Here is a 23,071-nt window from a genome sequence, read left to right as displayed (position 1 = left end):
GGTTTATGTGGAACCGGGGGCAGCGGGGAGAGGGGGGTGGGGGGCTCAGAGGGCCGGGTTGCCGAAGCCCAGCCGGTGCTGGGCATCCCGGATCTCCCGCAGCAACGCGTCGTTCCTCAGACCCAGCTGCAGGAAAGGCGGGGGGGGAAGGGGGTGTCAGGGAAGGCCAAGGGTGCCCCCCCGTGGCTGCCACCACCCCCCGAACCCTCGCCGGGAGGCAGGAGGTGCCATTTCCTGGCTCTGCCGGGGTTTGGGACAGCAGCCGAGGGCAACGCTCCGGACCGGCAGCTATTCCCGACCCACAGCTTCCCACATAGAAAATACCGACTCGCAGGGTGTCAGGCAAGGACTCCACCGTCTGGGAAGACACCCCAAGCCGACTCCCCTTTCCCTCTTCCCTTCCCCTCCCCTCCCAGCCCCTCAGACACGCACCTTCAGGGTGTGTTTGTAGCACTGCTCTGCCTCCCGCTCCCGTCCTCCCTGCAGGAAGGATACAGGAGCAGCGGGTGAGGACCCACCATCCCTCGGGAAAGGCCCAGGGAAGCAGCAGGCTGTAAAGCAGCTCAGCACTGGGTGTTATTCCCCAGGGGAATGCGTGCCAGGCAATGACAGGCAGCAGGAAGGAGGCTGCTCTTGCCGTCCAGGCACAGTCCCCAAACTACTTTGACCCCCGAGATCCACAACATGGTCTTCAGGCTGGTGAATGGGTGCTGATAGACACCACCACCACCAGTTCCATCGGGGTGGGAGCATCTGACTGGGCACTCACCTGCAGGCAGATGAGGGTGAGATAGCCCCACACTTCAGCATTGGTGTTATTGAGGGCATTGGCTTCAGTGAGAGCATCCTCTGCCTCCACCATCTCTCCCAGCTTGAGAGGAGAGAGAAGGAGAGGTGTGGACGGAAGGCCTGCAGCCCGTGGGAAGGACTTCAGATCCCAAAGGGTACCTGCTCCAACAGCCAAAGAAACTGGGGCAACCAAAGCATCTGGGACGGATGAGGGGAGAGGATTTAGGGCAGACATGAGCAGTGCCCAGTGTCCCACTTTGGAGGACAATCCTGTCACTGCTGACGTCCCTGGGAGCACAGTGTCACAGATCAGCTGTAGAGGACAGACCAACCCCTTCACCTCAGGGACCAAGTGCTCCAGCCCCATGGGGAACCCCCCCTCTGGGTCCCAACCCCTCCTCCCATGGCAGGGTGCCTGAGCTCCCCGGCCACCACTCGCCTGCCTGGCTGGGCTCAGCAGCTTCCCTGGAGGTGCACACCAAGGGGGAAGCACAAGTTCAAGTTCCTTCCCTGTTTGCTTCCCTCAGCCCAACTCCCTGGCAAGGTGTACCCCCAGGAGGTGCTGCGCTGCTGGTGGCTGGGGCTGGGTGTCCCTGGCACCCCTTCAGAGGCACCCGGATCCCTGTGGGCAGGGAAAGCCCCGAGATTCCTCTCTGCTGACATTCTGCTCCATTCCTTGGTGGGGACAGGCAGGTCATGTGCAGGCAGGCAGTGGGAGCAAAGCCCAGGCCCAGAGTACGTGCTTGCCATGACACCCTGGGGAAGGGGGTGCCGCCAGGGGGGTGAGGAGGGAGTATTGCTGCTCCCAGAGCTGCTGCTGATGTCCTCTGAAATCTGCAGGAGCAGTGACACCTTGGGAGCACTGTTTTCATGATTGCACTTACCCTGTAGCAGGCGATTCCCACCCCCAGCCAGGTGAGACAGGATGGGAGTCCTTGCAGGCGAGCAGGTAGGTCTGCTTTGCTGGCCGTGCTGCAGGAGAAGAGACCATGGTGTTTCCCCCTGCAGACATCACCCCCTCCTCAGCAATTTGCCAAGCTCCCCCAGCCCACACTGCTGCTGGGGAGGCAGCTGAGAGCCTGCCCAGCGTGGTGGCTCTGTGCTGGCAGGTCACACAGTCATGTAGAGGTCCCCCTCGTGGCTCAGCAGCACCCACAGACCTTGCAACTGAGCCTGGCACAAGGGGACAGGACAGGGCCACCCTGCAAGGAGGTTTTGCTGAGGTTTTGCTGTGCTGTGAGACCTTGGCTATAGCTACAGATAACAGCGCCTTGTACCCAGGGTCTGGAATCTACTGCTTGGTGTAAAATTCCCTTCCTCAGCTCCTGCTGCCTCCTCACCTCTTTCTCTTCCAGGTAGATGGAGCCCAGGCGCAGGAAGACAAAGTGCATGTCCACAGCATCCTCCATGAAGCTGATGGTTCGCTCGTAGCACTTCTTGGCCTCACCAAAGTCCCTCTTCAGGTAGCAGAGGTGTCCTTTCTGAGCCCAGACATTTGGATTCTGTGCACACAAAACCAGGAGTGAGATGTGGCTGGGAGATGGGAGACAGGGAGAAGGGCAGGGAGCCCTGGGATTGGCAGAAAGGAAGAGCTGGACAGTGTTTGCTTGTCACAGAACCCCAGACTGGGTTGGGCTGCAAAGGAACCTTAAAACTCAACCAGTGCCACCCCCTGCCATAGGCAGGGACACCTCCCACCAGCCCAGGTTGCTCCAAGCCCCATCCAACCTCGGGCCTTCAACACTGCCAGCGATGGGGCAGCCACAGCTTCTCGGGGCAACCTGGGCCAGGGGCTCAGCACCTTCACAACAAAGAATTTCTCCTGATGTCTAACCTAAATCTCCCCCTCTTTCAGCCCAAAACTGTTCCCTCTCATCCCATCCCTCCAGGACCTTGTCCCAAGTCCCTCCCCAGCTTTCCTGAAGCCCCTTCAGGCTCTGGAAGGTGCTCTTAGGTCTTCCCATTGCTCCCTTCTCCAGGATGAACACCCCCAACTCTCTCAGCCTGGCTCCAGAGCAGAGCTGCTCCAGCCCTCCCAGCAGCTCCAGGGCCTCCTCTGGACTGGCTCCAACAGCTCTGCATCCTTCTGGTGCTGGGAACCCCAGAGCTGGGCAATTATAGCAGGAAGATTTTACATACTGAGTTAAGCCAGTGGGCTGCCTGCACAACACCATCACGGGGAGCCCACCCCAACCTTTCCCTACAGTGTCCTGGCCCCCCCTCCAGGTACCATCATTGTTTAAACATCATTTGGAGATGGCAAGCTTCCCCTGCCCTCACTGTCTGTCAGCAGCTTGGCTCCCCAGAGCTGCCTTCTCTCTCTGCAGAACAGCAGTCTTGTTTCCCAAACCTAGCTCCCCAGCAGAGGGAAAGAGGGTCAGGATATACAGTAAAAGAGAAAAGAAAGGCAGACACTGTAGGGAGAGGGGCTCTTGCTCAGCACGGTGTGCAGGAGATGATGGAAGGTGAGTAATAAGATGGGTAATGAGGAGGGACATGTTCAGCACAGCCTGATGTGGTTCATCAGCCCTGACTGTCCTTCCCTGCAGAAATTGCTGCAGACTGGCAACTGGAATTGCTCAAGTGGAAATGAAGTGTGGGCTCTATGTTCAAAAACAACACAGGCAGAGTCTGCTGTGGGTGTTTGGCAGTGCCCTGCTTCAGGACACTGTGCCCCAGGAACATGCAGAGAATTACCCTGCAGTCAGTCCTAATGGCCTCGCAGAGACATTCTTCACATTTGGAGAAATCTTCCTTCAGCAAAGCAGCCTGGGCCAGTGTCAGGTAGTAAGCACAGGAGGGACCTTCCTCAAGGTTCAGCAGCTCGTGGGCAAGTGCCTGGTGAATAAACTGCAGAGAAAGGGCACACTGGTGGTCTCAGGGGGACAGCAAATCATGAACACCCCCAGGAGGAGCACATGGCAGGAACACACTCATAGTTATGGAATCCCGATCTGGTTTGTGCTGGAAGAGACCTTATTGATCATCCAGTCCCAACCCCCTGCCATGGGCAGGGACACCTCCCACCAGCCCAGGTTGCTCCAAGCCCCATCCAACCTGGAGCCTTCAACACTGCCAGCGATGGGGCAGCCACAGCTTCTTGGGGCAACCTGGGCCAGGGGCTCAGCACCCTCACAACAAAGAATTTCTCCCTGATGTCTAACCTAAATCTCCCCTCTTTCAGCCCAAAACTGTTCCTCCTCATCCCATCCCTCTAGGCCCTTGTCCCAAGTCCCTCCCCAGCTTTCCTGGAGCCCCTTCAGGCACTGGAAGGTGCTCTAAGGTCTCAAAGGAAACTGAGACAATGACGGTGTTTAGACCACTGTCCAGGTCACTGACAAAGATGTTAAACACCACTGGTCTTCAGGAACAGGAAAGAGAGAGGAGATACTTTTTCCCTTCCTTTGAATATTCACCTCCACCAGTTCTAGTTCTGGACTGCATTAAGCATTTTTTGCCATGTGAAATGAAGGTAGCAGCATAACGTGGCAGTCAGAGAGATCTCAACAGAGATGACTGTGGGACAGGGGCATTCCACCAGGGACACAAATTACTCTGACATACACAAGTGACCAAACAAGGAATACTGGTGCCTTGGAAGCATCACAAGATGCATCTGACTTCCAAAGTGAGAAGTGTACTCCAAAGGTACAGAGAAGAGCACAGCTGCAATGTTTCTGACTCGCCTGTTCCCTCAGCAGCAAGCAGCACTGAGCTGAGGCCTCCCCTGAGGACCTCTCCTGCTGGAGGTGTCCCCAAGCAGCATTTGGGTCCCAATACTTGGGTTTTGCCTTTTTGGGCGGTGGCAATTTTGCCCCTCTTGTGCTGGACAGCTGAGGAAGCCACAACTTGTTCACAGAGACCAAGAAAGGGAATTGGTGGAGTTCAACCACCACCTCCTTGGTCATACCCAGGGATGAGACCAAACCTCCCTTCCCACCCCTCCACTCTCTGTTGAGCTGACCTGGACAGCATTGACTTTCACCCAGGAATTCCACTGTCTTCATGAAGATGCTGCAGAGAGGTTGGCTGAGTCCTGAACCAGGGGATGGTGCTGCAAGAGAACGTGTCACCAGCAATCCTGAACTGAGCTTTTTATTTCTGGTGGGGGCAGAGGAATCCCAGCAGGGGGTGTGAAAACTGGGAGGTGGGAGGGCAGGCTGAAGCAGGGATGAACTCGAGCATTTCTTTCTGAAGGGACCAGGTTTCATAAGGGGTAAGAAAACAATGCCCTTGACCCACTCATTTTCCAGTCCAAGCTCAGGGGAAGAACAAGTGGGAATTTATGACTGAAGTTGTCAGCATTAGCCAGAATGAGGCCTCCAAACCTGAAGTACCCAGCACCATCACCTCTGCACCTGCTGGGCAGTGGAGCTGTAGAAGAGGCAGATCCACCACACATGACTGGAGGAGATCCATAGAGACAGTTTAAGAGCTGGTGTCTCAGGGAAGGAGACAGCCAAGCAGCTGATGAAGGCTGTTGAGTGAAGCGACATGTCAGGAGAGAGCTGCCCTCACCCCCTGGCCATCCATTCTGAGATGTGCTGCCCTAAAAATCGGGATGAACCCACTGGAGATTTCTCCAGCTAGGGAGAGAGAACAAGCCTTGATGTCCTCCTGCCTTGGCTCAGTGATCCCAGGTGATTGCCCTCCACACTGATGGCAAGAGGTTTCTCCCAGCACTGGACTCTCCCTTCCCCACCAGCCCCATCCTCAAACCTCTGGAGGCTGCCTCTGGTGCTGCAGCCTCTGTCTCCAGCCCCACACAGGCCAGGGCAGGATCCACCACCTCTGGCAGTTCATCAGCTAAGCCACCTGGAATGAAAGCCCACAAAACTCATCAGGTGCAACCAGGGAGTTTGCCAGAAACTGTTCAGCTTGGAGCATGGCTCCACAGAAATGGGGAAGAAGCAAAACAGAAAAGTTCTCTCAGATTTTCAGAATGGACAAGAAATTTCTTTGCAGGGGGCACAATTCCTGGGTCTGGGGTTTTTTGTTGTGTTTTTTTGTTTGGGTTGTTTTTTTGTTGGGTTTTTTTTTGCTTTCAAAATAAAGTCAGCTGACATTTTACTGCAGACTAGCTAAATATTTGGGCCACAGGAGAAAGTTTTTGGCTCAGGGTGAAGCTGGACTCAGTGAGGCTCCAAGGGGAGCCTTGGGCTCAGGGTCCCCCCAAGCAGCTGGTCTGCCTTTTGCTTTGATAAGGCAGAGCTGTCCTTTGATAAGGCAAGCTGCTCTGGGAAGTCCCAGCCAGAGCTTTTGTGAAAGGTAAACCTGGATGATGCTAATGTCATCGACTGCCATGGGGACAGCTTTTGCCCTCTCAACACTTCAAAAATCATGCTTTCTTCCTCCAGCCACGCTGACCACTGCCCACACAGTGGTGTACGAGCAGCAGGAAAATAAATGTAAGGACTGGTCCCTCTGCTAGGCTGTGGGTCACACGGGCTGTGCTGCTTGCAGAAAGCTTCATTTCAAGCAGCACACTTCCCACTCTCATCTCTCATTGGTGCAGTTTGTGGTCGGTCTATTCTAGCTGCCAGTCCTCATCTTCTTCCTTTACCCTTTGCATTTCTCCTCTTAGAAATACTTGGAAATTTCTCCCCTCCTTCTGCTGCCCCCTTCTTGCTGCTGCTTAGGGCATCTCCTGGCTCTGCCCCACGTTACCTGGCAAGGACTCTGCTGGGCCTAGGCTGGAAGACCTTCCACACCCATCAGAAATGTCCTTCTCCTCTCCTTCTTCAGCCTCAGGTATGCTCCTCTTCTTGGTGAGCTGTGCTTGCAGTAGCTTCTTAGCCTCACGGAAGGCCATTTCTGCCTGAATATTATTATCCTGAAGCTCATAAAACAAACCTATGGGAGACACAGAATGCAGTATGAGCAGACATCCGACCCTTAGCAAAACCCTTCCCTTAGCCCTCAGATTAGAGCAGAGTGATGAGGAGGTAAGGACAGGAGCAATGCTGGGCTCTCCAGGAATGCCTCAAGCATGCAAGCTGTCTGCTCTCGTACCTGACAGAGTCCAGGCTGGGATGCTGGATGGCTCCAAGCAACAGGAATCCTCAAAGAATATCTCTGCCTCTTCATAGTGCTGCAGCATGACAGCCACAATTCCACAGAGCAGCAAGCTGGGGACAGGGTGGGACAGGTTAGCCTTGCAGGGCCTGGGCAGTGGCATGGGGGACATACCCCCACCCTCCCACCCACCAGGAGCACACTGCACCTTTGGATGTGGTCAGGGTCCAGAGAAAGAGCTTGTCGGAAGCACTCCTGGGCTTTGGTTGTCTCCTCAAGCAGGAGGCAGAACACCCCATAGTCCAGCCAGGACTGGGGGTTGTGCTGATCTTGAGCCAACCTCTAGACACAGGAGATGATGGCTGGAGTGAGGGCTGCTGCAACCACGCTCAGCACACACAGGGGACTGGGAGACAACTCTGGAATGACCATAGCTTTCCTCTGGTTACCTCAGCCCAGTTTAGCTACAATCAAGCCTGTGTTTTTCAGCTTTACTGGTTTCCCTTGAAGCCTCCTTCACATAACAGGCATCCTCCAGCTTCAGCTGACCTCCTCCTAGCCACGCATCAGAGGGCCCAGTATCCCCAGTGCTGACCAGCACACCTTTTGAACCAGTTCATCCCATTTCCCCAGTCCTCAGCAACCTGGCCAGGCTCTGTCTCGCATCCTCCAGAGAGCAGCATCTCCCTAGAAAATCCCTCCCACCCTCAGCCTGAGCATCCTGATCACCCTCACCTCCCTCCTCCCCACCCAGCAGTCAGGGCTAGGCATGCTGGCTGCCAGCCCAGACACCCTGGAGATGGGCAGGGAAGAACAAGGGCTCCTTTACCTGATGGTGGTAGAAAGTTGCCAGCTTGTAGTCCTTGTTGACTTCAGCTTCTCGAGCAAAGAACCAGAGCTGCTCCTCAGTCAGGCGGGTTGGAGGGGAGGGGAAAGGAGCTTCCTTGGACAGGAGCTGGGAAGGAGTGAGACAGTGTTAGCCCTGAAAAAGGTGAGAAAGATTTCCATGGTCCCAGTATGGCAGCAGTCTGGTCCCAGTCTGGCACCATGCTGACCACCTTAGGGTTGGAAAGGCAAGCTGTGCTGGCTCCTGTTCATGGTGGGACACAGTCCTGGAATTCCCAGCTAACATCCAGGACTCTACATCCATTATTTGCAGTCGTGACAGTAAAAGCATCCTCTAGATGAAGACCACATCACACTTCTTCTGCTGGTGACCACAGCTCAAGTGGGAAGGGCTGTGCTCTGCCCGGGTCAGTGGCAGCTGGCACAGACCAGTCACCCCAACCACCCACAACAACTTCTCCCAGCAGCACCTCATCCATCCCAACACCAGGATTCCATAGCAGTGGGATATGGGTGTCCCCATGCCCTGCCCCTGAGCACAGCTTGAGGCCCATGTCTGATAACTGCAGAGAACAAAAACACGAGCCTGCTTCTGTCTTGAAGGCAAAAGTCCCCCCCACCACAAAGCCAGATCCCACAGCACCCAGGTTTCTCCCTACCTGGTTCAGCTCAATGTGCATCTGCTGCACAAGGTAGACATAGAGCTCAGAGAGAAACTCCTGGAGCTGCTCCTGGGTCTTAAATGCCGTGGTCTTCAGGTATTTCTCCCTCACAATCTTCACTACAGCATACTGGGAGACACACGTAATGGCTGGACAAGGCAGGTCCTCCCTGAGTCCCCCCACCAGCTCCTGATAACAGAGCCAGGACACACTGAAGCTCCAACTTAGTTATAAGAAGTAATCCAGCCCAGCACTGATGAAAATCTAAAAATCAAGCAGGGGTGAATTCCTTTCCCAATTCCCAGCCTGGCTCTGACTCTCTTTAGGGACAAGATATAGGAAGGCTGGTCCCCTCAGCACAGACTCTTGGCAGAGCAGAGAGAGGGGAAGGAACCCTCTTTTTCTGCCAGGTTGGACTATGAGTGTGCAAGAGCTTTGCCTTTCTCAAGCTATGAGCAGGGGGTCAAGGGCTCCAGGCTCAGCTTTGGAATCTCCCCCTTTAACAGGAATGGTTACCCTGGTGTGTGACCTGCTTGTCTCCAGCTTGGTGTCTCCTCCATTAGAAGGAAAAACTCTTCCCCTCCCTGCCTCCTGCAACAGCCCCAGGTGGCAGGAAGGGGTTCTGGAGCAACACATCACCCTAAGTTACCACCACAGAGCAGCAGTTCCTCACAGGGAAACAGCCAGGACAAAAAAAATATGTTAAAGTAAAAAGCTCAGATGGATTTTTTTACCTGTAGCTGTTCCTTAAAAGCAAATTTTTTTCCCAGAGATAGTAAGCTGGCAGTCGAGCTGATGCTTTTGTTCCTCCAGGGTCTGGGGGTCAATTGCTCCCCAGTCAGGCAGCTTGCTTTCCAAAGAGCTCACGTATTCGCCAAGGATGGCGACGGCGAGGTTGGTGACACAGTTGTGATAATCTTCCACAGCCTAGGAAATCAAGCAATAATCAAATTTCACACTAAGGCCAGCAACCCTGAAATGTATTTTAGTTGCTCACGCCCCCCATAAATTCCCCCTGACTCCAGTCTCAATTATTCTGCCAGGCATCCTTTCCTCTCCACACGCCAGGGCTGCAAAAACATCTACGTGTAAACACGAAAGAGCTCCTTCATAATTAGATACTTCTCCTGCCGTGTTTTTCACTCAGAACCCAGTATTTCAGTCATCATTACCTCTCCTATAGCATTATAATTGGCTGTAAGCCAAATTTACCTCCTTTGCTGGGATGCTCTAAATCCACGGGCCAGCCCCCTCAAGCCAAGCCCATGAACTCCATCATCTTGATGGCAGAGGCTTCCATGTGATGATCAAAATGTGTCAGTCTGTGCCCCCCAGACAGTCCAGCACCAATCGCTTCTGCTGCACCACTGGGGGCAGTTATTGAAGGGCTGATTCTCCCCACCCTGTGGCTTTGAGTTTCCCATTGGCAGGGCCCCCCTGAGGACATCATCCTGCTCTGCACCCACCCGAGAGGAGCCAGGACTTCCAGACCACTTCCTGAGGGTGTCACACACATGAAAGTCCTGAAAAATTCTGTGTGACCTGAGAGTGGTTGGGGCTCATCCATGTTTGTCTGGCTCTGACGAAGCACATGGGCTGATCTGAGACAAGAAACTCCTAGGCTGCCAGAACCTTGTGTTTACCCTGGGCAGCCCCTTCTCCAGCAGCATGTTTCCTTCTCTACCTCTCTACTGCTCCCTTTCTGCTTTTGCTTGATCTCCCCTTCTTATGGACTGTGAGTGACACAGCCCGGAATGACTCCCCAAGGTGAAGATAAGACAACCAGAAATTTTCTTTCCTGTGTATTTCCTCTTCCAACCTCACTTACATGTTGCTGCAGAGCTGAGATTGAGCATGAAGATTCTCCTGCATGAGAGGGATAGGGACAGGAGGAGATGGCAGGGGGGTGACAAGGCCCCAGGCTCCTGCACGTACCTTCTTGGCTCCTGTGGTCAGGGGAGGCAGTGGAGGGCGAGAAGGAATCATCTCCTTGATGCTGCCAATAAGAGAAGAGATCAGCCAGAGACATGGCCACAGCAGTGGTTTGTCTGGGGAGCAGGTGGCCTGCACTGTGAGGGCTCCAGCCCACTGCACCCCTCATAGGGGCACAGGGAGGGGGACACACCGAAGTCTCCAACCCAGAATGGACTGTAAAGACCAGGCACCTACACCCAACACTTGTAACTCATCATCATGTCTTGAGAGAGCTAGCTGCTGCCTGGCTCCCTGCTGATGATTATACCCCATGGGGGTTTAGATAAGATGTAGTTAGTTCTTGTTTTCACTGCCTTTGACTGACCCACCGTATCAAAACTATTGTAGAAGCCCAGCAGGAAGGGTTAATGCTTGTTATTGATAACAAGCAAAATCACTCTCCTACAGAAGCTGATCTTCTTATGAAGCTGCTTTTCTTTACATGGAACGGTTTGGGTTGGAAGAAACCTTAAAGCTCATCCAGTCCCAACCCCCTGCCATGGTCAGGGACACCTCCCACAGCCCAGGGTGCTCCAAGCCCCATCCAACCTGGGCTGAGAAACTGCCAGGGATGAGGCAGCCACAGCTCCTGGGGGCAACCTGGGCCAGGGGCTCAGCACCCTCACAGCAAAGAATTCCTTCCTAAGATCTCATCTCAATTTCCTCTTTTGCAGTTTAAAACCCTTCCCCCTCGTCCCATCCCTTCAGGACATTGTCCAAAGTCCCTCCCCAGCTTCTCTGTAGGCCTCAACAACAACTTGGGGGACAGGAGCAAGTGAAAAGGGCCAGGCTGAGGCTGATCGAAAGTTCTGGAGAGAGCCCAAGGAAGAGCTGTGGTTTGCTACCAGATTATCAGACATCCTTCTGGAAACAGAACTTCCCTGCTGATCTTGTCTGCCAGGACACATGTAGGTGACACTGGCTGGAGCTCCCCAGTACCCCTCCCACACCCCTGCAGGGCAGATTTTTTTTCAGCTGCACATGTGAATTCACAACTGAATACCCACAAGTTGCAGGAGGGTTGAGAGATTGTACCAAAAAGGCCAAGAGAAGGTCTTTTCTAAGGGAAGTTCACCTTCTTCAACCTGTTCTTCTCAGTAGACAGCAGGCAGCAGAGAAGACAACACACCTGTTTACCCTTCAAAGAATGGCTGCTGCCTGCACTTCTTTTCCAGATGCACTGCCCACTCTTGACAGACTTTATTCATTTGCTGCATTTTCTCTTTGCTACTCTCTTCCCCAGGCTCTAACAAAGCAGGGCTGCTTCTGGACAGGAAGAAATTGCCTCAAACCAAACAGCCAGTGGAAGATGCAAAGCAGCAGAGATGAGAGAGCAGCTCTACAGTAGAACAGCGTGAAAACCACTATAAGAGATGTGAAATGGGTAGGAGATGATGAGAAGACTTCTGAGAAGGAAAAAAAAAAAAAGAAAGAAGACAGGACACGATGGTGAAGTTACAGCAGTGCTACCTGAAGCAGTCCACACTCGTGGCCTGTCCTGACCAAGAAGCAGAATATCACTTGCATGAAGCAAGTCCATGAGGATTAATGGGGAATAAAACTAGGAGGGGAATGAGGTGCTGCTGTGCTGCTCTGGTGTCTCTTTTGGAGAGCAATGTCAGGGAGCTGCCAGCTCACATGCACACAAGCTTTGGCCCAACACACTAGATGCCACTTCCTCAGCAGCCTGGCCAAATCCTCCCCATGATTCCCAAGGGCTTTGGTGCAGGCCCTTTAAGAGCACTCCAAGGGTTGGGGGATCACTATACAACCCCCTTTTTTCTCCTGCAGAAATAAGCTGTCAGCTCCAGAGCTACCCCAGGTCTCCACGCACCGGCTGCTGAGCTCCTCCCGCGATCGCTTTGGTACCAGGGCCTTGTCCAGCTTTATCTCCATCACCAGGAACGTTCCTGCCTCAGCGTACTGCTGGGAAGATAAACATTGCTCTCTCAGTGTCCTGCTGGCCAGAGCCCTTCCTGGCATGATGAAAGACTGAGCATACAGCTACAGATCTTCAGCAAATCCTCTCCAAACCGCAGCACTACAGCTTGTTTTACAACCCACCCTCAGAATGATTTAATTCAGCTCAAGAAACCAGCCTAGGGGAAATAAATAAATAAATAAATAAAGGAGAAAGCCTAGATAATCAATCTCCTTGCAGCATGAGTGGTGCAAGTCTAGATGTTTTGAGGAAGAAACCAAAATATGAAGGAACCCTTTTAAATAAACGCCTGGTTATTTACAGAGACCTCCTAAGCCCAATGCTACACTGCCCTCCAGCTGGACCTCGCTGGAAGGACTCCAGGACAGCATTTATGTTAAACACCCCTCACTCGACTCACTCTTGAAGTATTTAATTGCAGGAAAGCTGTGAGACAGCAACAGCATTTCCTTCTCTTTGGAGATACATCATTACCTGTCCATCCAGGCTGTTGGTATTTTCAGCTTCTCCAGTGGCATCTGACAAATGGACATGGGAAGAATTGGATGTCTGTTGAAGGAAAAAAAAAAAAAAAAAAAGAAGGCATCTCTTGTTTCAGCTTCAATAAGCCTCACACCTTCCAGGTGCAGGGTGGGAGTTGTAGGCTTGCTCCAGCAGCAGGTACTAAAATGTCAAGATAACTGGGTTGCAATGTGCCCCTCTCCAGACCTTACCATCTTGTTGGAATCCTTCTCTTTGTCTTCCTTCTTGCTGGGAACAGCTTTGGAAAGGGGAGTACTGATTCCTGAGCTCCACAACCCTTCCTTAGTCAGGCTGGACTTCTTTTGGAGATCCTGGAAAACACTGCGCTGGCACTTGGACTGCAAAAAGAGGGAAGAGAGAGAATCAGGGGACCAACTGGGCTTCACCAACCCCTTTGCCTTAACCTCTCACATTGTCAGGATCCTAAGTGCATGAAGAAGCTATAGGAGCTCATCCTCGCCTCTGAGGACTTCTGCTGTGGGTTCTCCAGACCAGCTCTGACACTGTGTGGTTGTGAAGCCTCAGGTCAGACCACCAAAAGGACCCAGTGGAGTGTCCTTGTCCTCTTCTCCAGAGCTCCACGCTCACTGAGATGCTGACCCTCAATTCTTGCCTGAGTTACATGGTAGAATGGGTTGGGCTGCAAGGACACCTCCCACCAGCCCAGGTTGCTCCAAGCCCCATCCAACCTGAGGTCTTCAACACTGCCAGGGATGGGGCAGCCACAGCTTCTTGGGGCAACCTGGGCCAGGGGCTCAGCACCTCACAACAAAGAATTTCTTTCTCAGATCTCATCTCCATCTCCCCTCTTAAAATCTGAAACCCTTACCCCTCATCCCATCCCTCCAGACCCTTGCCCAAAGTCCCTCCCCAGCTTTCCTGGAGCCCCTTCAGGCACTGGAAGGTGCTCTAAGGTCTCCTCATTGCAGCCTTCTCTTCTCCAGCCTGAACACCCCCAATTCTCTCCCCCTGGCTTCAGAGCAGAGCTGCTCCAGCCCTCCCAGCAGCTCCAGGGCCTCCTCTGGACTGGCTCCAACAGCTCTGTGTCCTTCTTGTATTGGGGACCCCAGAGCTGGACTCAGCTTTACTGCAGGGAGGTCCCACAAGAGTGGAGCAAAGGGGGATGATTCCCTCCCTGGCCCTGCTGGGCACACTGCTGGGAATACAGCTCAGGTTTGTTTCTGGGCTTCCAGTGCCCTTTGCCAGCTCCTGGTGAGCCTCTCCAGTCCTTCTCTTCAGGGCTGCTCTCAATCCATTCTCTGCCCAGCCTGGATTTGTGCACAGGACTGCCCTAGCCCAGGCTCAGGACCTTGCACCAAGCCCTGCTTTGCCACAGCCAGCAGGAGCAGGGAGGCAGGAGAAGGGCTGCACAACAGCAGCACCATGGGGAATATGAGCAGAAAAAACAAGCTGTGCATCCACCCTCCTGATACAAGCTCAGGTCTGTTCTGTGAGGACTGTGGGAAAATGGAGATGTAACAGTCACTCTTGGTAACAGAGGGGGGGAGAAACACAAAGACAAATAAACCTTCATGAGCTAAGAGCCGAGAGAGCTCCCGTGACAGCTTTTTTGGTTGTTGCCTGGGGTAACGCTCTCCCTCTTAGAGCCTCTGTTTGCTCTTCCCAGCAACACAGTTCACATGCCCATGTTCCAGAGTGGGGAAAGAGGAAAGTTCTTACAGCGCTGCCTGCTCAGCTGCTGGCAGAGAAGGGAGGGGAGGGAGACTCGGAGCCTCTCTCAGCCCCCAGAGCTTCTCCTGTCCACCCAGAAGTCCCCTGCTTTGGAAAAGTCTGGACAGGAAAAGCTTGTCTTGCTAATTTCCTCCATCACCAGGAGGGCAGTGAAGTTTCAGAGCCACCTTCCTAGTACCACACTGCCTGCTCCCAGCCCCACTGTGTGCAAACCCTGTGGCACAGCTGGAGCAGGACCTGGCTGCCTGCTCTGCTCTCACCTTCTTGAGCACTTCACTGTCTTGGTAGGCAAAGACACGAAAAGCACCTCGGATCTGCTTCACCCCAGGGCACAGCAAAGGCCCCATGTTGACATAGGCCACGCCGTGGAAGGAAATCTTGTCCTCATCTCCCTGGAAACACAGAGCAAAAGGGACAGAGCTACTGAAGGCACTGTTATTCTCTGTAAGGAAACAGGGTCACTGATCCCATTAAGAAGAGGCCACACAGCTAACTGATGGCCCTGCTGAGCCAGTGGCTTCTTTGTTGTTGGCACCCATCCGAGACAACCTGGATGAGAACACTCAAGCCATTCAATATACAGAATACCAATTGTATCCCAACCCCTACAGAACAGCTTTGCTCTCCAGTGCTGTTGTTTCTCAGGGGGGTCTTTTCAAGGCACAGTCGCAAAATTCCCAACTGTGTGGATCAGAGATCCTACCAGGGCTCTGCATCTCAGGTGTGACCAAAGTCAGGTAGCTCAGGAGGTCTGGGGGCCTGGGGTAGCAGCAGGCTTAGGAGGGTGAGGGAAAAGGGACACACTAGTGAGTGCTGAAAGGGTTTTATACCAACCTATATGGCTTTGCCCTGGAAACTTTAGAGGTTGTCACAAAACCAGCCGCCAGGAATAGAACTGTTAGCTAAGGGGATGTTTCTTTGTTACAGCACCCCAGTTTATGTGCAAAAAAATAACTTATTTACACCCTGAGAAAGAAGGCTTCCTCAAGATGCTTCAAAAGCTCATTGGCTGCTGATAAGGGGAATCAAAAATCCCAGTTCTCAAAAGCACCTTCTCCCTGACCCCTTTCCACCAAGACTGTCAGCAAGCACACTGTATGCCATAAGGAAAAATATTATCCTTTTTCTATTCAACAGCTCTATCAGGCAGATTAATCCCTTTACAAAGCCTCTGACTTGCTTTGCCTGACTCAAGGCTGGTTTTGGTATTACAATGGCATTGAAAGGAAAGGGCTTGATAAAGCAGTGCTGCTCCACAAGCCAGGAGAACAGTGCATCCCTCCCCACTTTTACCTTGTCAGCTTTGCTAGTTTTCCCTTTGCTGGGTAAGGGCAGGGACATCCTGCAGACCTCCATGGGCAAGTACTGGCACTCCCCAATGTGCTTCTGCAGGCTGAACACAGAGGAGGACAATGAGAAGATGCAGAACCCAAGATGGAGAGACACTCTGTCACCCTCCTCTCTGCTCCAGCAGTCCCCAAGCATCCCCCCAGCCTTGCTTCGACCCAGCCAGCACCCTCAAGCTGCTGGAACACATGTACTTTGGAGCAGGCTGAGTACATTTTCTTCTCCATCCATTGCTGTGTGCACTTATGGCCTGACGAGCTATAAAACAGAGTGGCACACTTAGTTTTCTCCCTCCCCTTGTTACTTCAGAAATGGAACAAGAAAGAACATGATTAACCACGGTAAAAATCCAGAATTGCAGTGAGCAAGGGGACCCTGAGCCCCAATTCAATGTGCTGGGTAACTGAAACCAGCAGGCAGGCTGATGAAAGTCAGGGGGTAAAGATATTTTAAAAAAACAAACCAGATAGAAGGGAGTATTTCCACCATACAGGTGGAGTAATTTGGCTGGGAAACTCCTAGCCATGCTGCACCTGAGGCCAAGAACACATAGCAGGACTCAGAAAAGTGACAACATATCTAAAGGTAATGTTTGCCCAATTAAAAAGCAACAGAAGAGTGCCTGCATGGCTGAAAGGATGTTAATGTATTGGGAATTTTGTAAAACTTAATTAGCAGCTCAGGGAAGAGCTATGTGGGCCACTCTTGTCTGTCCCTGCTCACCATAACACTGCAGCCCCTTCCTTCAAACCAGGAAAGGAACAGTCACCAGCTCCAGCTGCTGGCAGCACCAGCGAGGATTTACAGCCCAGAGACAGCAGCTACCACAAATTCACCTTCTCCCACCATAGCAGAACTGAGCTGCTGTCAGCAATTAAAGGCAGTTAGCTGCTCACTTGCTCCCTGAACCCCTTTAGCCAACAGCCAGCCATGGCAGGTGAGACAGAGCCAGGGTTTGACCACCTAAGAGGTGTGAGAACACCTGCATGTTGCTGCTCCCTGAGGCAGGAGACTCAGCTGAGCGTTCTGGGCTGTGTTCTCCCCAGCCCTCCATGCTGGAAGGGAGGTTCTCTGGTTCCTTACACGAGTGCTGCAGGGGGGTCCAGGTAACAGCGCCTTTCTGTGTCCCAGACAATTCTCTTCGTGCTTTCTGCTTGAATTCTAAACTCTCTGTCCTGTAAGAAACAGCATGTGGGCAGAACCAGGAAAGCAATCCCTGTGGCCTGCATCACTCCCCCAGAATGGTCCCTGGGAGAAAAGGGGAGTCAGGGACAGGTGCCCAGCTGCCCAGGCCACCCTGGCAGTGGAAGCTCCCTCCCTGCAGACACCTGAGCCCTCCTGGCTCACAGGGAGAGAATCCAAGTCCTGGCCCCACAGCTCAGCACTGGGCAGCTCACCGGGGACCAGACACAGTTTTCTCTCCCAGGGAAACCATCTCCATGCCTGGACCAACCACCACCCACCTTTCCTCCTGCAATGAGTTTCTGCAAGCCTTGCTGAGTCTCTTCAGTCAGACCTGCTGGTTCTCTTCCAGCCATGACACTACCAGTCCCTTCTCACCTCTCTCTTGTTGAGTTCTCCATCCTCATCCTCATAGGGACCACCAACGATGAAGGAGCTGGGGATGCTCCGAGCACCAGGGGCCATGACATTATCTAGGGGCCATTTTTTGGGCCGGGGTAATGGCTCTTTTTCACCAGCAAGTTTCAGGATGCCATCCTTGAAGAGCAAAGGGAATTCCTTGTGGAGAGAGATGACAGTGAAAGGATTTGACACAGGCAGGAGGAAGTGCCAGCTGCTCTGAGCTGGGTCTAACCAAGCAAAGCAGCAGTGAGCTGGCTTGAAAAATGGACTCCACCACCCACATCCAAAGAATGGAAATAAACATAAAGAGCCACATGGGGAAAAAAATGTGCCAGTTGAAATCCAAATATTGCTGAGCAGCCCCTTGTTTGTGGTAAAGAAAGATGTCATGCCACAGAGCCCCTGAGCATTAGAAACAAAGTCTGCTGTTGCACAAGCACAGGAGCTGAATGCCCCACAGGCCTGGACACTTGTCCCACTGGGCACAGTGTGGGAGAACAATCCACTTTGTAGCAGCCCAAATCCCTCTGCCCCTGCCTGGAGCAATCCTCACCTCCTCAGCTGCTGGGACTTGCAAACAAGCCATGTAGTTTTGCAGGGATCCAGCAGGAACAAACGCTTCAGGGACACAATAAGCTGCCTCCAGAGTGACACTCAGGAGGTTGCTCTCTGAAAGCTGCACTGCAGAAAGCAAGGGCTCTCTGGTGCACACTGTCACTTCAAGGCAACCCTGTGAGAGAAGGGTAACATAAAGCCAATTATAAAACTCTCCAGCTCTTCAGGGAGAAGCAAGCAGAAACCCAAGGCCAGGATGTCCAACGCCATCATCTTCCTCGCCTCAGAAAACAGAGCAGCACAGAAAAGGGATTTCAAAATCAATTTGCCTGGATTGCCATGATTTCTTAAATCAGAGCCTGCTTGAGGCATGGCATATACCCAAGGGTCTCACAAAAGCAGCCAGGGAGAAAGACTCAGAGTCTCATAAAACATGCCACAGAGAAAGACCATGGAGGATGGACAATAATGATTCTCCCCTGGTGATTCAGGGCATGCCAAAGACAGGGACACACTTTGCCTCTGCCCTATCTCCACAGGCAGTTTTTAATTACCTGTCCCAAGCCTGGGTGGATGGCATGCACCCAAACCCCATCTGGTTGGCATTTATTAACTCTCCTCCCCAGTGGGTGCCCCCCTGCTTTGCTTACTATCTAACACCTCTTAAGTTAGACACACAGGAAAGTGGATGCAGCGTCTGCCCCTCCTATTCCCTGGCAGTGCTAACAGCAGCAGGCAGGCTCAGGAGCAAAATTACACACATTTTCCCAGACTGGTGCTTCATTCCCTGCTTTATTTATTGGGTGTTTTTCAAGCAGCTCAATGAGTAAGGACCTTGCAGGAAAGGCAGTCAGAGCTTGTTACAATAATGCCTCCAGGGACACTCTACCCATAGAAAGAAAGAGTAATAACACTGGGCAGGTAATCCTGCCCTTCTCTTTGCCTGGGTTTTCAGCACTGTGCTTTCCATCTCAAATATATTTTTTTTTCCAGAGCAATGTGGTAGCTGCACACATTAGCATTTCCTAGCACGACCTCACCTATCACTGGCAACTCAGGACAGACGTCAATGGGAGCAGGCAAAGCCTCCAAGCTGGGAACACACAGGGCTGGAGCACAGCCAGGAAGAGTGAGGTGGCTGAGTCATGCTCACCTCTCCCATTAAAAGGCAGCAGAGAGCTGTAGGAGGGAAGAAACAGCTCCAAATTCCACATACCTTTGCCTCTGGGTGAAGGGACTCCGATGGAGAAGTAAGCACTGCATGGAGAGGAGCTGAGACCTTAAATGAACACTGTCCTGGGAAGGAACAGGAAAGAGAGCAGCATAAAGTGAGGGAAATCATGGTCTAACCTGTAACACTGAGCTGCTGATATCACACCCTATGCCCCCAGGCCCAGCTTTCTACAGATGCCCTTTGTCAAAGGAGGGAAGTTATAGTCAGGGCTCCATAGAAGTGCCACGGAATAAAAAGTGTTTATGGAGGCTGTGTAAGTCCCTGTTGTACCTTGCAGCAGGGGTAGCAGGTCCACCACAGCTTGGCCAAGAGGCACAGTCTTCTCCATCTCCTTCTTCTCCTTCTGTTTCTTCTCCTTTTGCAACACTTCTAGCACTGTCACTAGAGAGAGAAAGAGATAGGAGCTGGCAGAGTTTCTCAGACAGCTTCAGACCAGCAGATCAGGGGCTGCAAAGGGTTCTTGTCAGCTTCTACTCCATCTCCCAAGGCCAACAAGAACCCTTTGCAGCCCCTGATCTGCTTTCATGATTTGCTTTCATGAGCCAACATGAAAGGGGATTCTTCGAGCTGGCAGAAGTGGGCACAGAAGTGGTAAAACCCTCCTGCCAGCAGTGCTGACTGGTTGCTCTTGACTGAGTGACTACTGCAGGCAGAGCCCTCCACAGAGGGAGATTCAGCACCAGGTACTTACAGAGCAGAGGTTTTTGCACAATGTCATGCAAGGAGTTGGGGCCTTCAGGGCTGCACTCAAAGCTGGTTGTGAAATTATAGCTTGTTGTCCCATTGGGCAAGACAGCAGTGTTGGAGGAGGCTCCCAGGATCACCCCGTTGTACTCCACATGCACCACAGTGACCGACACATCAGTTTTCAGACTTTTCTGTCAAAGACAAGACAGCACATTAAGCACCTGGCACTGCCCATGAGCAAAACTGCCTCTGGGCTAGCACCCAGGGCAGAGCAGGCTGAGTGGGGTCCCTGGCTGTCCCACTGTGGGAATGGGGAGGAGATCCTGGTGGTGCTGAGGATGTGCCCTGCCCTCAGGGGTGGAATGTCCTGCTCCACCGTGCTGCAGTGCCACAGGGATAACCAAGAGCTGCTGCTGGAAGGGTGGGGGGCACAGAGAGGTCCAGGTTTTGCTCCAGGAAAGGTGATGAAAGACACAGCTCAAGCAAATCCAAGATGACCCCTGTGGATGGTTCTGTGTTTCCAGGAAACTCGAGGCTTCTGTCACCTCCTAAGAAAGCAGCTCCTGGGCTACACAGCTGAGCTCACAGGGCACTTGTGTTTATCAGGCTGCCCCAAGAAGCTGTAGCTGCCCCATCCCTGGCAGTGTTGAAGGCCCCAGGCTGGATGAGGCTTGGAGCACCAGTGGGCTGTGGGAGGTGTCCCTGCCCGTGGCAGGGTGGCACTGGCTGATCAATAAGGATGTAAGGATACAGTTAGTAACTGGATGATTGATAACCATCCTATGATTCTATCACATGGATGGAGAATGCCCTGAAATGAAAGCAGGGCTCCAGCACCCTTCAAACTTCCAACCACTTGCTTGAAGCAGAAATTAGGAGGTTCAGATTTTAAAATGTCTCAATGGAGAGCCTTAAAGATGGGTGAACAAGGATGGTGAGAGCACAGCACATCCCCATGGGGGTTGGGTCCCTGGGCAGTCCTGGCCAAGCACAAGAAGTGCTGAGACAGGCAGTGACTGAAGAGCCTCCCTGCAGGGGATGTGCAATTTGCTTCTCTGTCCAGGGAAGAGCAGCCACTGCTGTGAGCACAAGGACTGCCATCCCCAAACCCTGTCTTTTTTCAGTTCTGAGCCACAGGGATGCCTCAACTGCCTCCACTCCCTGTCACCGTGTCACTGGGGTAATTAGTTCCATATTGGCTCACACATAAAAGGATGTTTTACTCACTTGGTTTTAATTTTCAGCCCTTCTGACTGTCTTCTTGAGCATATATTGTATGAATGGCTAAACAGAAGAATCCAATTAACCTTTCTCTGCACCATTAATTACCCTAGACTCCTCTCTCCTCCTTCCCCGCATTACCTCTTATTAAGCAGATTCCATACCTCTTATAGCTGGATTTTTTTTGCATATTGTTATTCTTATTATTGCCCTTTTGTAACCCTTTCTCCTTTTTGCCACAGCTGTTTCTCAAGACAGAGCAATCAGAACCACAAAGCAACATTCCAGACACAACCAGGTATGTTATTTTCACCGTTGTTTACCCTCCTCTTTACCTTCAACTTCTCACCTAAGATGCTGTTTGCTGAATCTATCCGAGTGAGTGGTACTCAAACACTACTATGTAAAAGCCTCAAAAAAACTAGGCAGGTGGTTTTGGTTTGTCTTTGGGTTGTTTTTTTCCTGTCTGCTGGTAGAGCAGAGGAATGGATTCTCATTTTTCCACTTGCAGCAGTAGCTGAGCTTCTCCCCCACATTCTCCTCTAAATGCCACTCTCCCTGGCAGACTTTAAGGACAGGTGGGTGCCTCATGCAGCACATGGGAACCACAGTAATCATGGTTTGGTCAGAAGCACCTCAGAGTCTTGTGACTGCACTGGTTTTAAAACTAGAGGCACCCTGTTGGTTTCCATCTGATTTAGACCACGGTAATCTGGGAGGAAAAACTGGTTTTATATCCAATCTGGCTTTGTATCCAAGGTTGGCTCTTTTTAAAGGCATTTGCCTCCCAAATACATGTTTTTACCATTCTTTAAATGGCACTGTCTACCTCCAGCTCGGCAGAGGTGGCAGAGATTTCAAGACAGCATCTCTGGCCAGCTGCTGAGGAGCTTTTGCTGCATGCCAACAAGCCCTGGGTGGGGAGAGAGGAGGAATCCCCAAGCATGGCATCCCACCACCTCTCCCATATTCCCACCTCTCCTTCCTACCTCCCTCCCACCTGGTCTCCAGGGGGGTCAGAGCACCCAGAATGGCTCTGCTCTGTTTACTACAGCACCAGAGATGTTTCCAGAAGAACTTTACCACGTCCTGTGCTGTCAGCACTGTGATCTCTACTGGTGTGGGCTGGGGCTGGCTGTGATCAGCAGGGAAGGCAGAGTCCTTTCTGGTAGAGGAGATCGTTCTGTCAGAGGAGTCTCTTCTGTCAGAGGAATTCCTTCTGTCAGAGGAGATCTTTCTAGCTGAAGAGTCCTTTCTAGCTATGGAGTCCTTTCTAGCTAAGGAGTCCTTTCTAGCTAAGGAGTCCTTTCTGGCAGAGGAGCTCTTTCTAGCAGAGGAGTCCCTTCTGGCAGACAGCCTCCCTGGGACCTCCATGGCTCTGTGGGCAAAAAAATGAGGAAAGAAACATGAAACTGCTCAATTCTTCTCCCAGAACCTCTCCCAAGAACATCCACAGGATGCAGCAGCTACGGCTGGGGGCTTTATTCAGGGCTTGGCTGTCTAAACACCATTGAAAGCACAGGGCTTGGTCAGGGATTAATTTCTTTTCAGGAGGGGTATGTGTGTGTGTGTGTGGTAATTTTCACAGGAAAATGATCCAGCCCTGGAAACTCAACCCGGCTGCAGCTCCCACCGCCTCCCTGCCCATGGGGAGAGTTGAGGTGGACTCCCTGCTCACAGCAGGGCTCCCCCAGCGCAGGGAACAGCCCTGGGGGCTCTGCTGCCTCTTATTTAATTTAAAGTGGACCCTGGGGGGATCCGGGGCCTGCGGCTGCCCGCCCGTCCCGCCCAGCTCCTACCGCACCCCGCTGCCCCCCGCACCCCCTGCCAGGCCACAGGGCACCCGCGTCCGCCCCTAGGCCGGCAGCTCTCTCAGCACAGCCTCCTACCGCCACCCGTGGTACCGGGGAAGCCTCGGGGGGAAGCCTCGGGGGAAGCCTCCAGCCCCACACCGCCCTTCCCGAGGCGCTGGCGGGACTCGAACCTGCGGCCTGCACCGCC

At 52.7% G+C, this 23,071-nt stretch overlaps 1 protein-coding gene across 1 annotated transcript; it reads right to left on the bottom strand.

Annotated features, from left to right (window-relative positions):
- Positions 1-37: 37 nt before the first annotated feature.
- Positions 38-23,038, bottom strand: CFAP70 (cilia and flagella associated protein 70). The gene is given in 32 exon segments (XM_030460062.1): positions 38-126; positions 433-480; positions 770-871; positions 1,674-1,717; positions 1,720-1,761; positions 1,950-1,962; positions 2,130-2,291; positions 3,487-3,639; positions 4,754-4,774; positions 4,776-5,053; positions 5,509-5,604; positions 6,457-6,642; positions 6,802-6,917; positions 7,013-7,146; positions 7,634-7,759; positions 8,310-8,441; positions 9,047-9,085; positions 9,087-9,239; positions 10,248-10,308; positions 12,121-12,212; positions 12,703-12,777; positions 12,942-13,088; positions 14,703-14,834; positions 15,736-15,835; positions 16,873-16,964; positions 17,350-17,529; positions 17,927-18,103; positions 19,145-19,224; positions 19,433-19,543; positions 19,854-20,040; positions 22,154-22,448; positions 22,960-23,038. Coding segments are annotated over 31 exon segments (3,651 nt in total). The 5' UTR covers positions 22,445-22,448; positions 22,960-23,038; the 3' UTR covers positions 38-45.
- Positions 23,039-23,071: the final 33 nt, after the last annotated feature.

This window comes from Calypte anna, chromosome 14 (genome assembly GCF_003957555.1).
Source record: "Calypte anna isolate BGI_N300 chromosome 14, bCalAnn1_v1.p, whole genome shotgun sequence".
NCBI lineage: Eukaryota > Metazoa > Chordata > Aves > Apodiformes > Trochilidae > Calypte > Calypte anna.
This window is presented reverse-complemented; position numbering and strand designations above follow the sequence as displayed.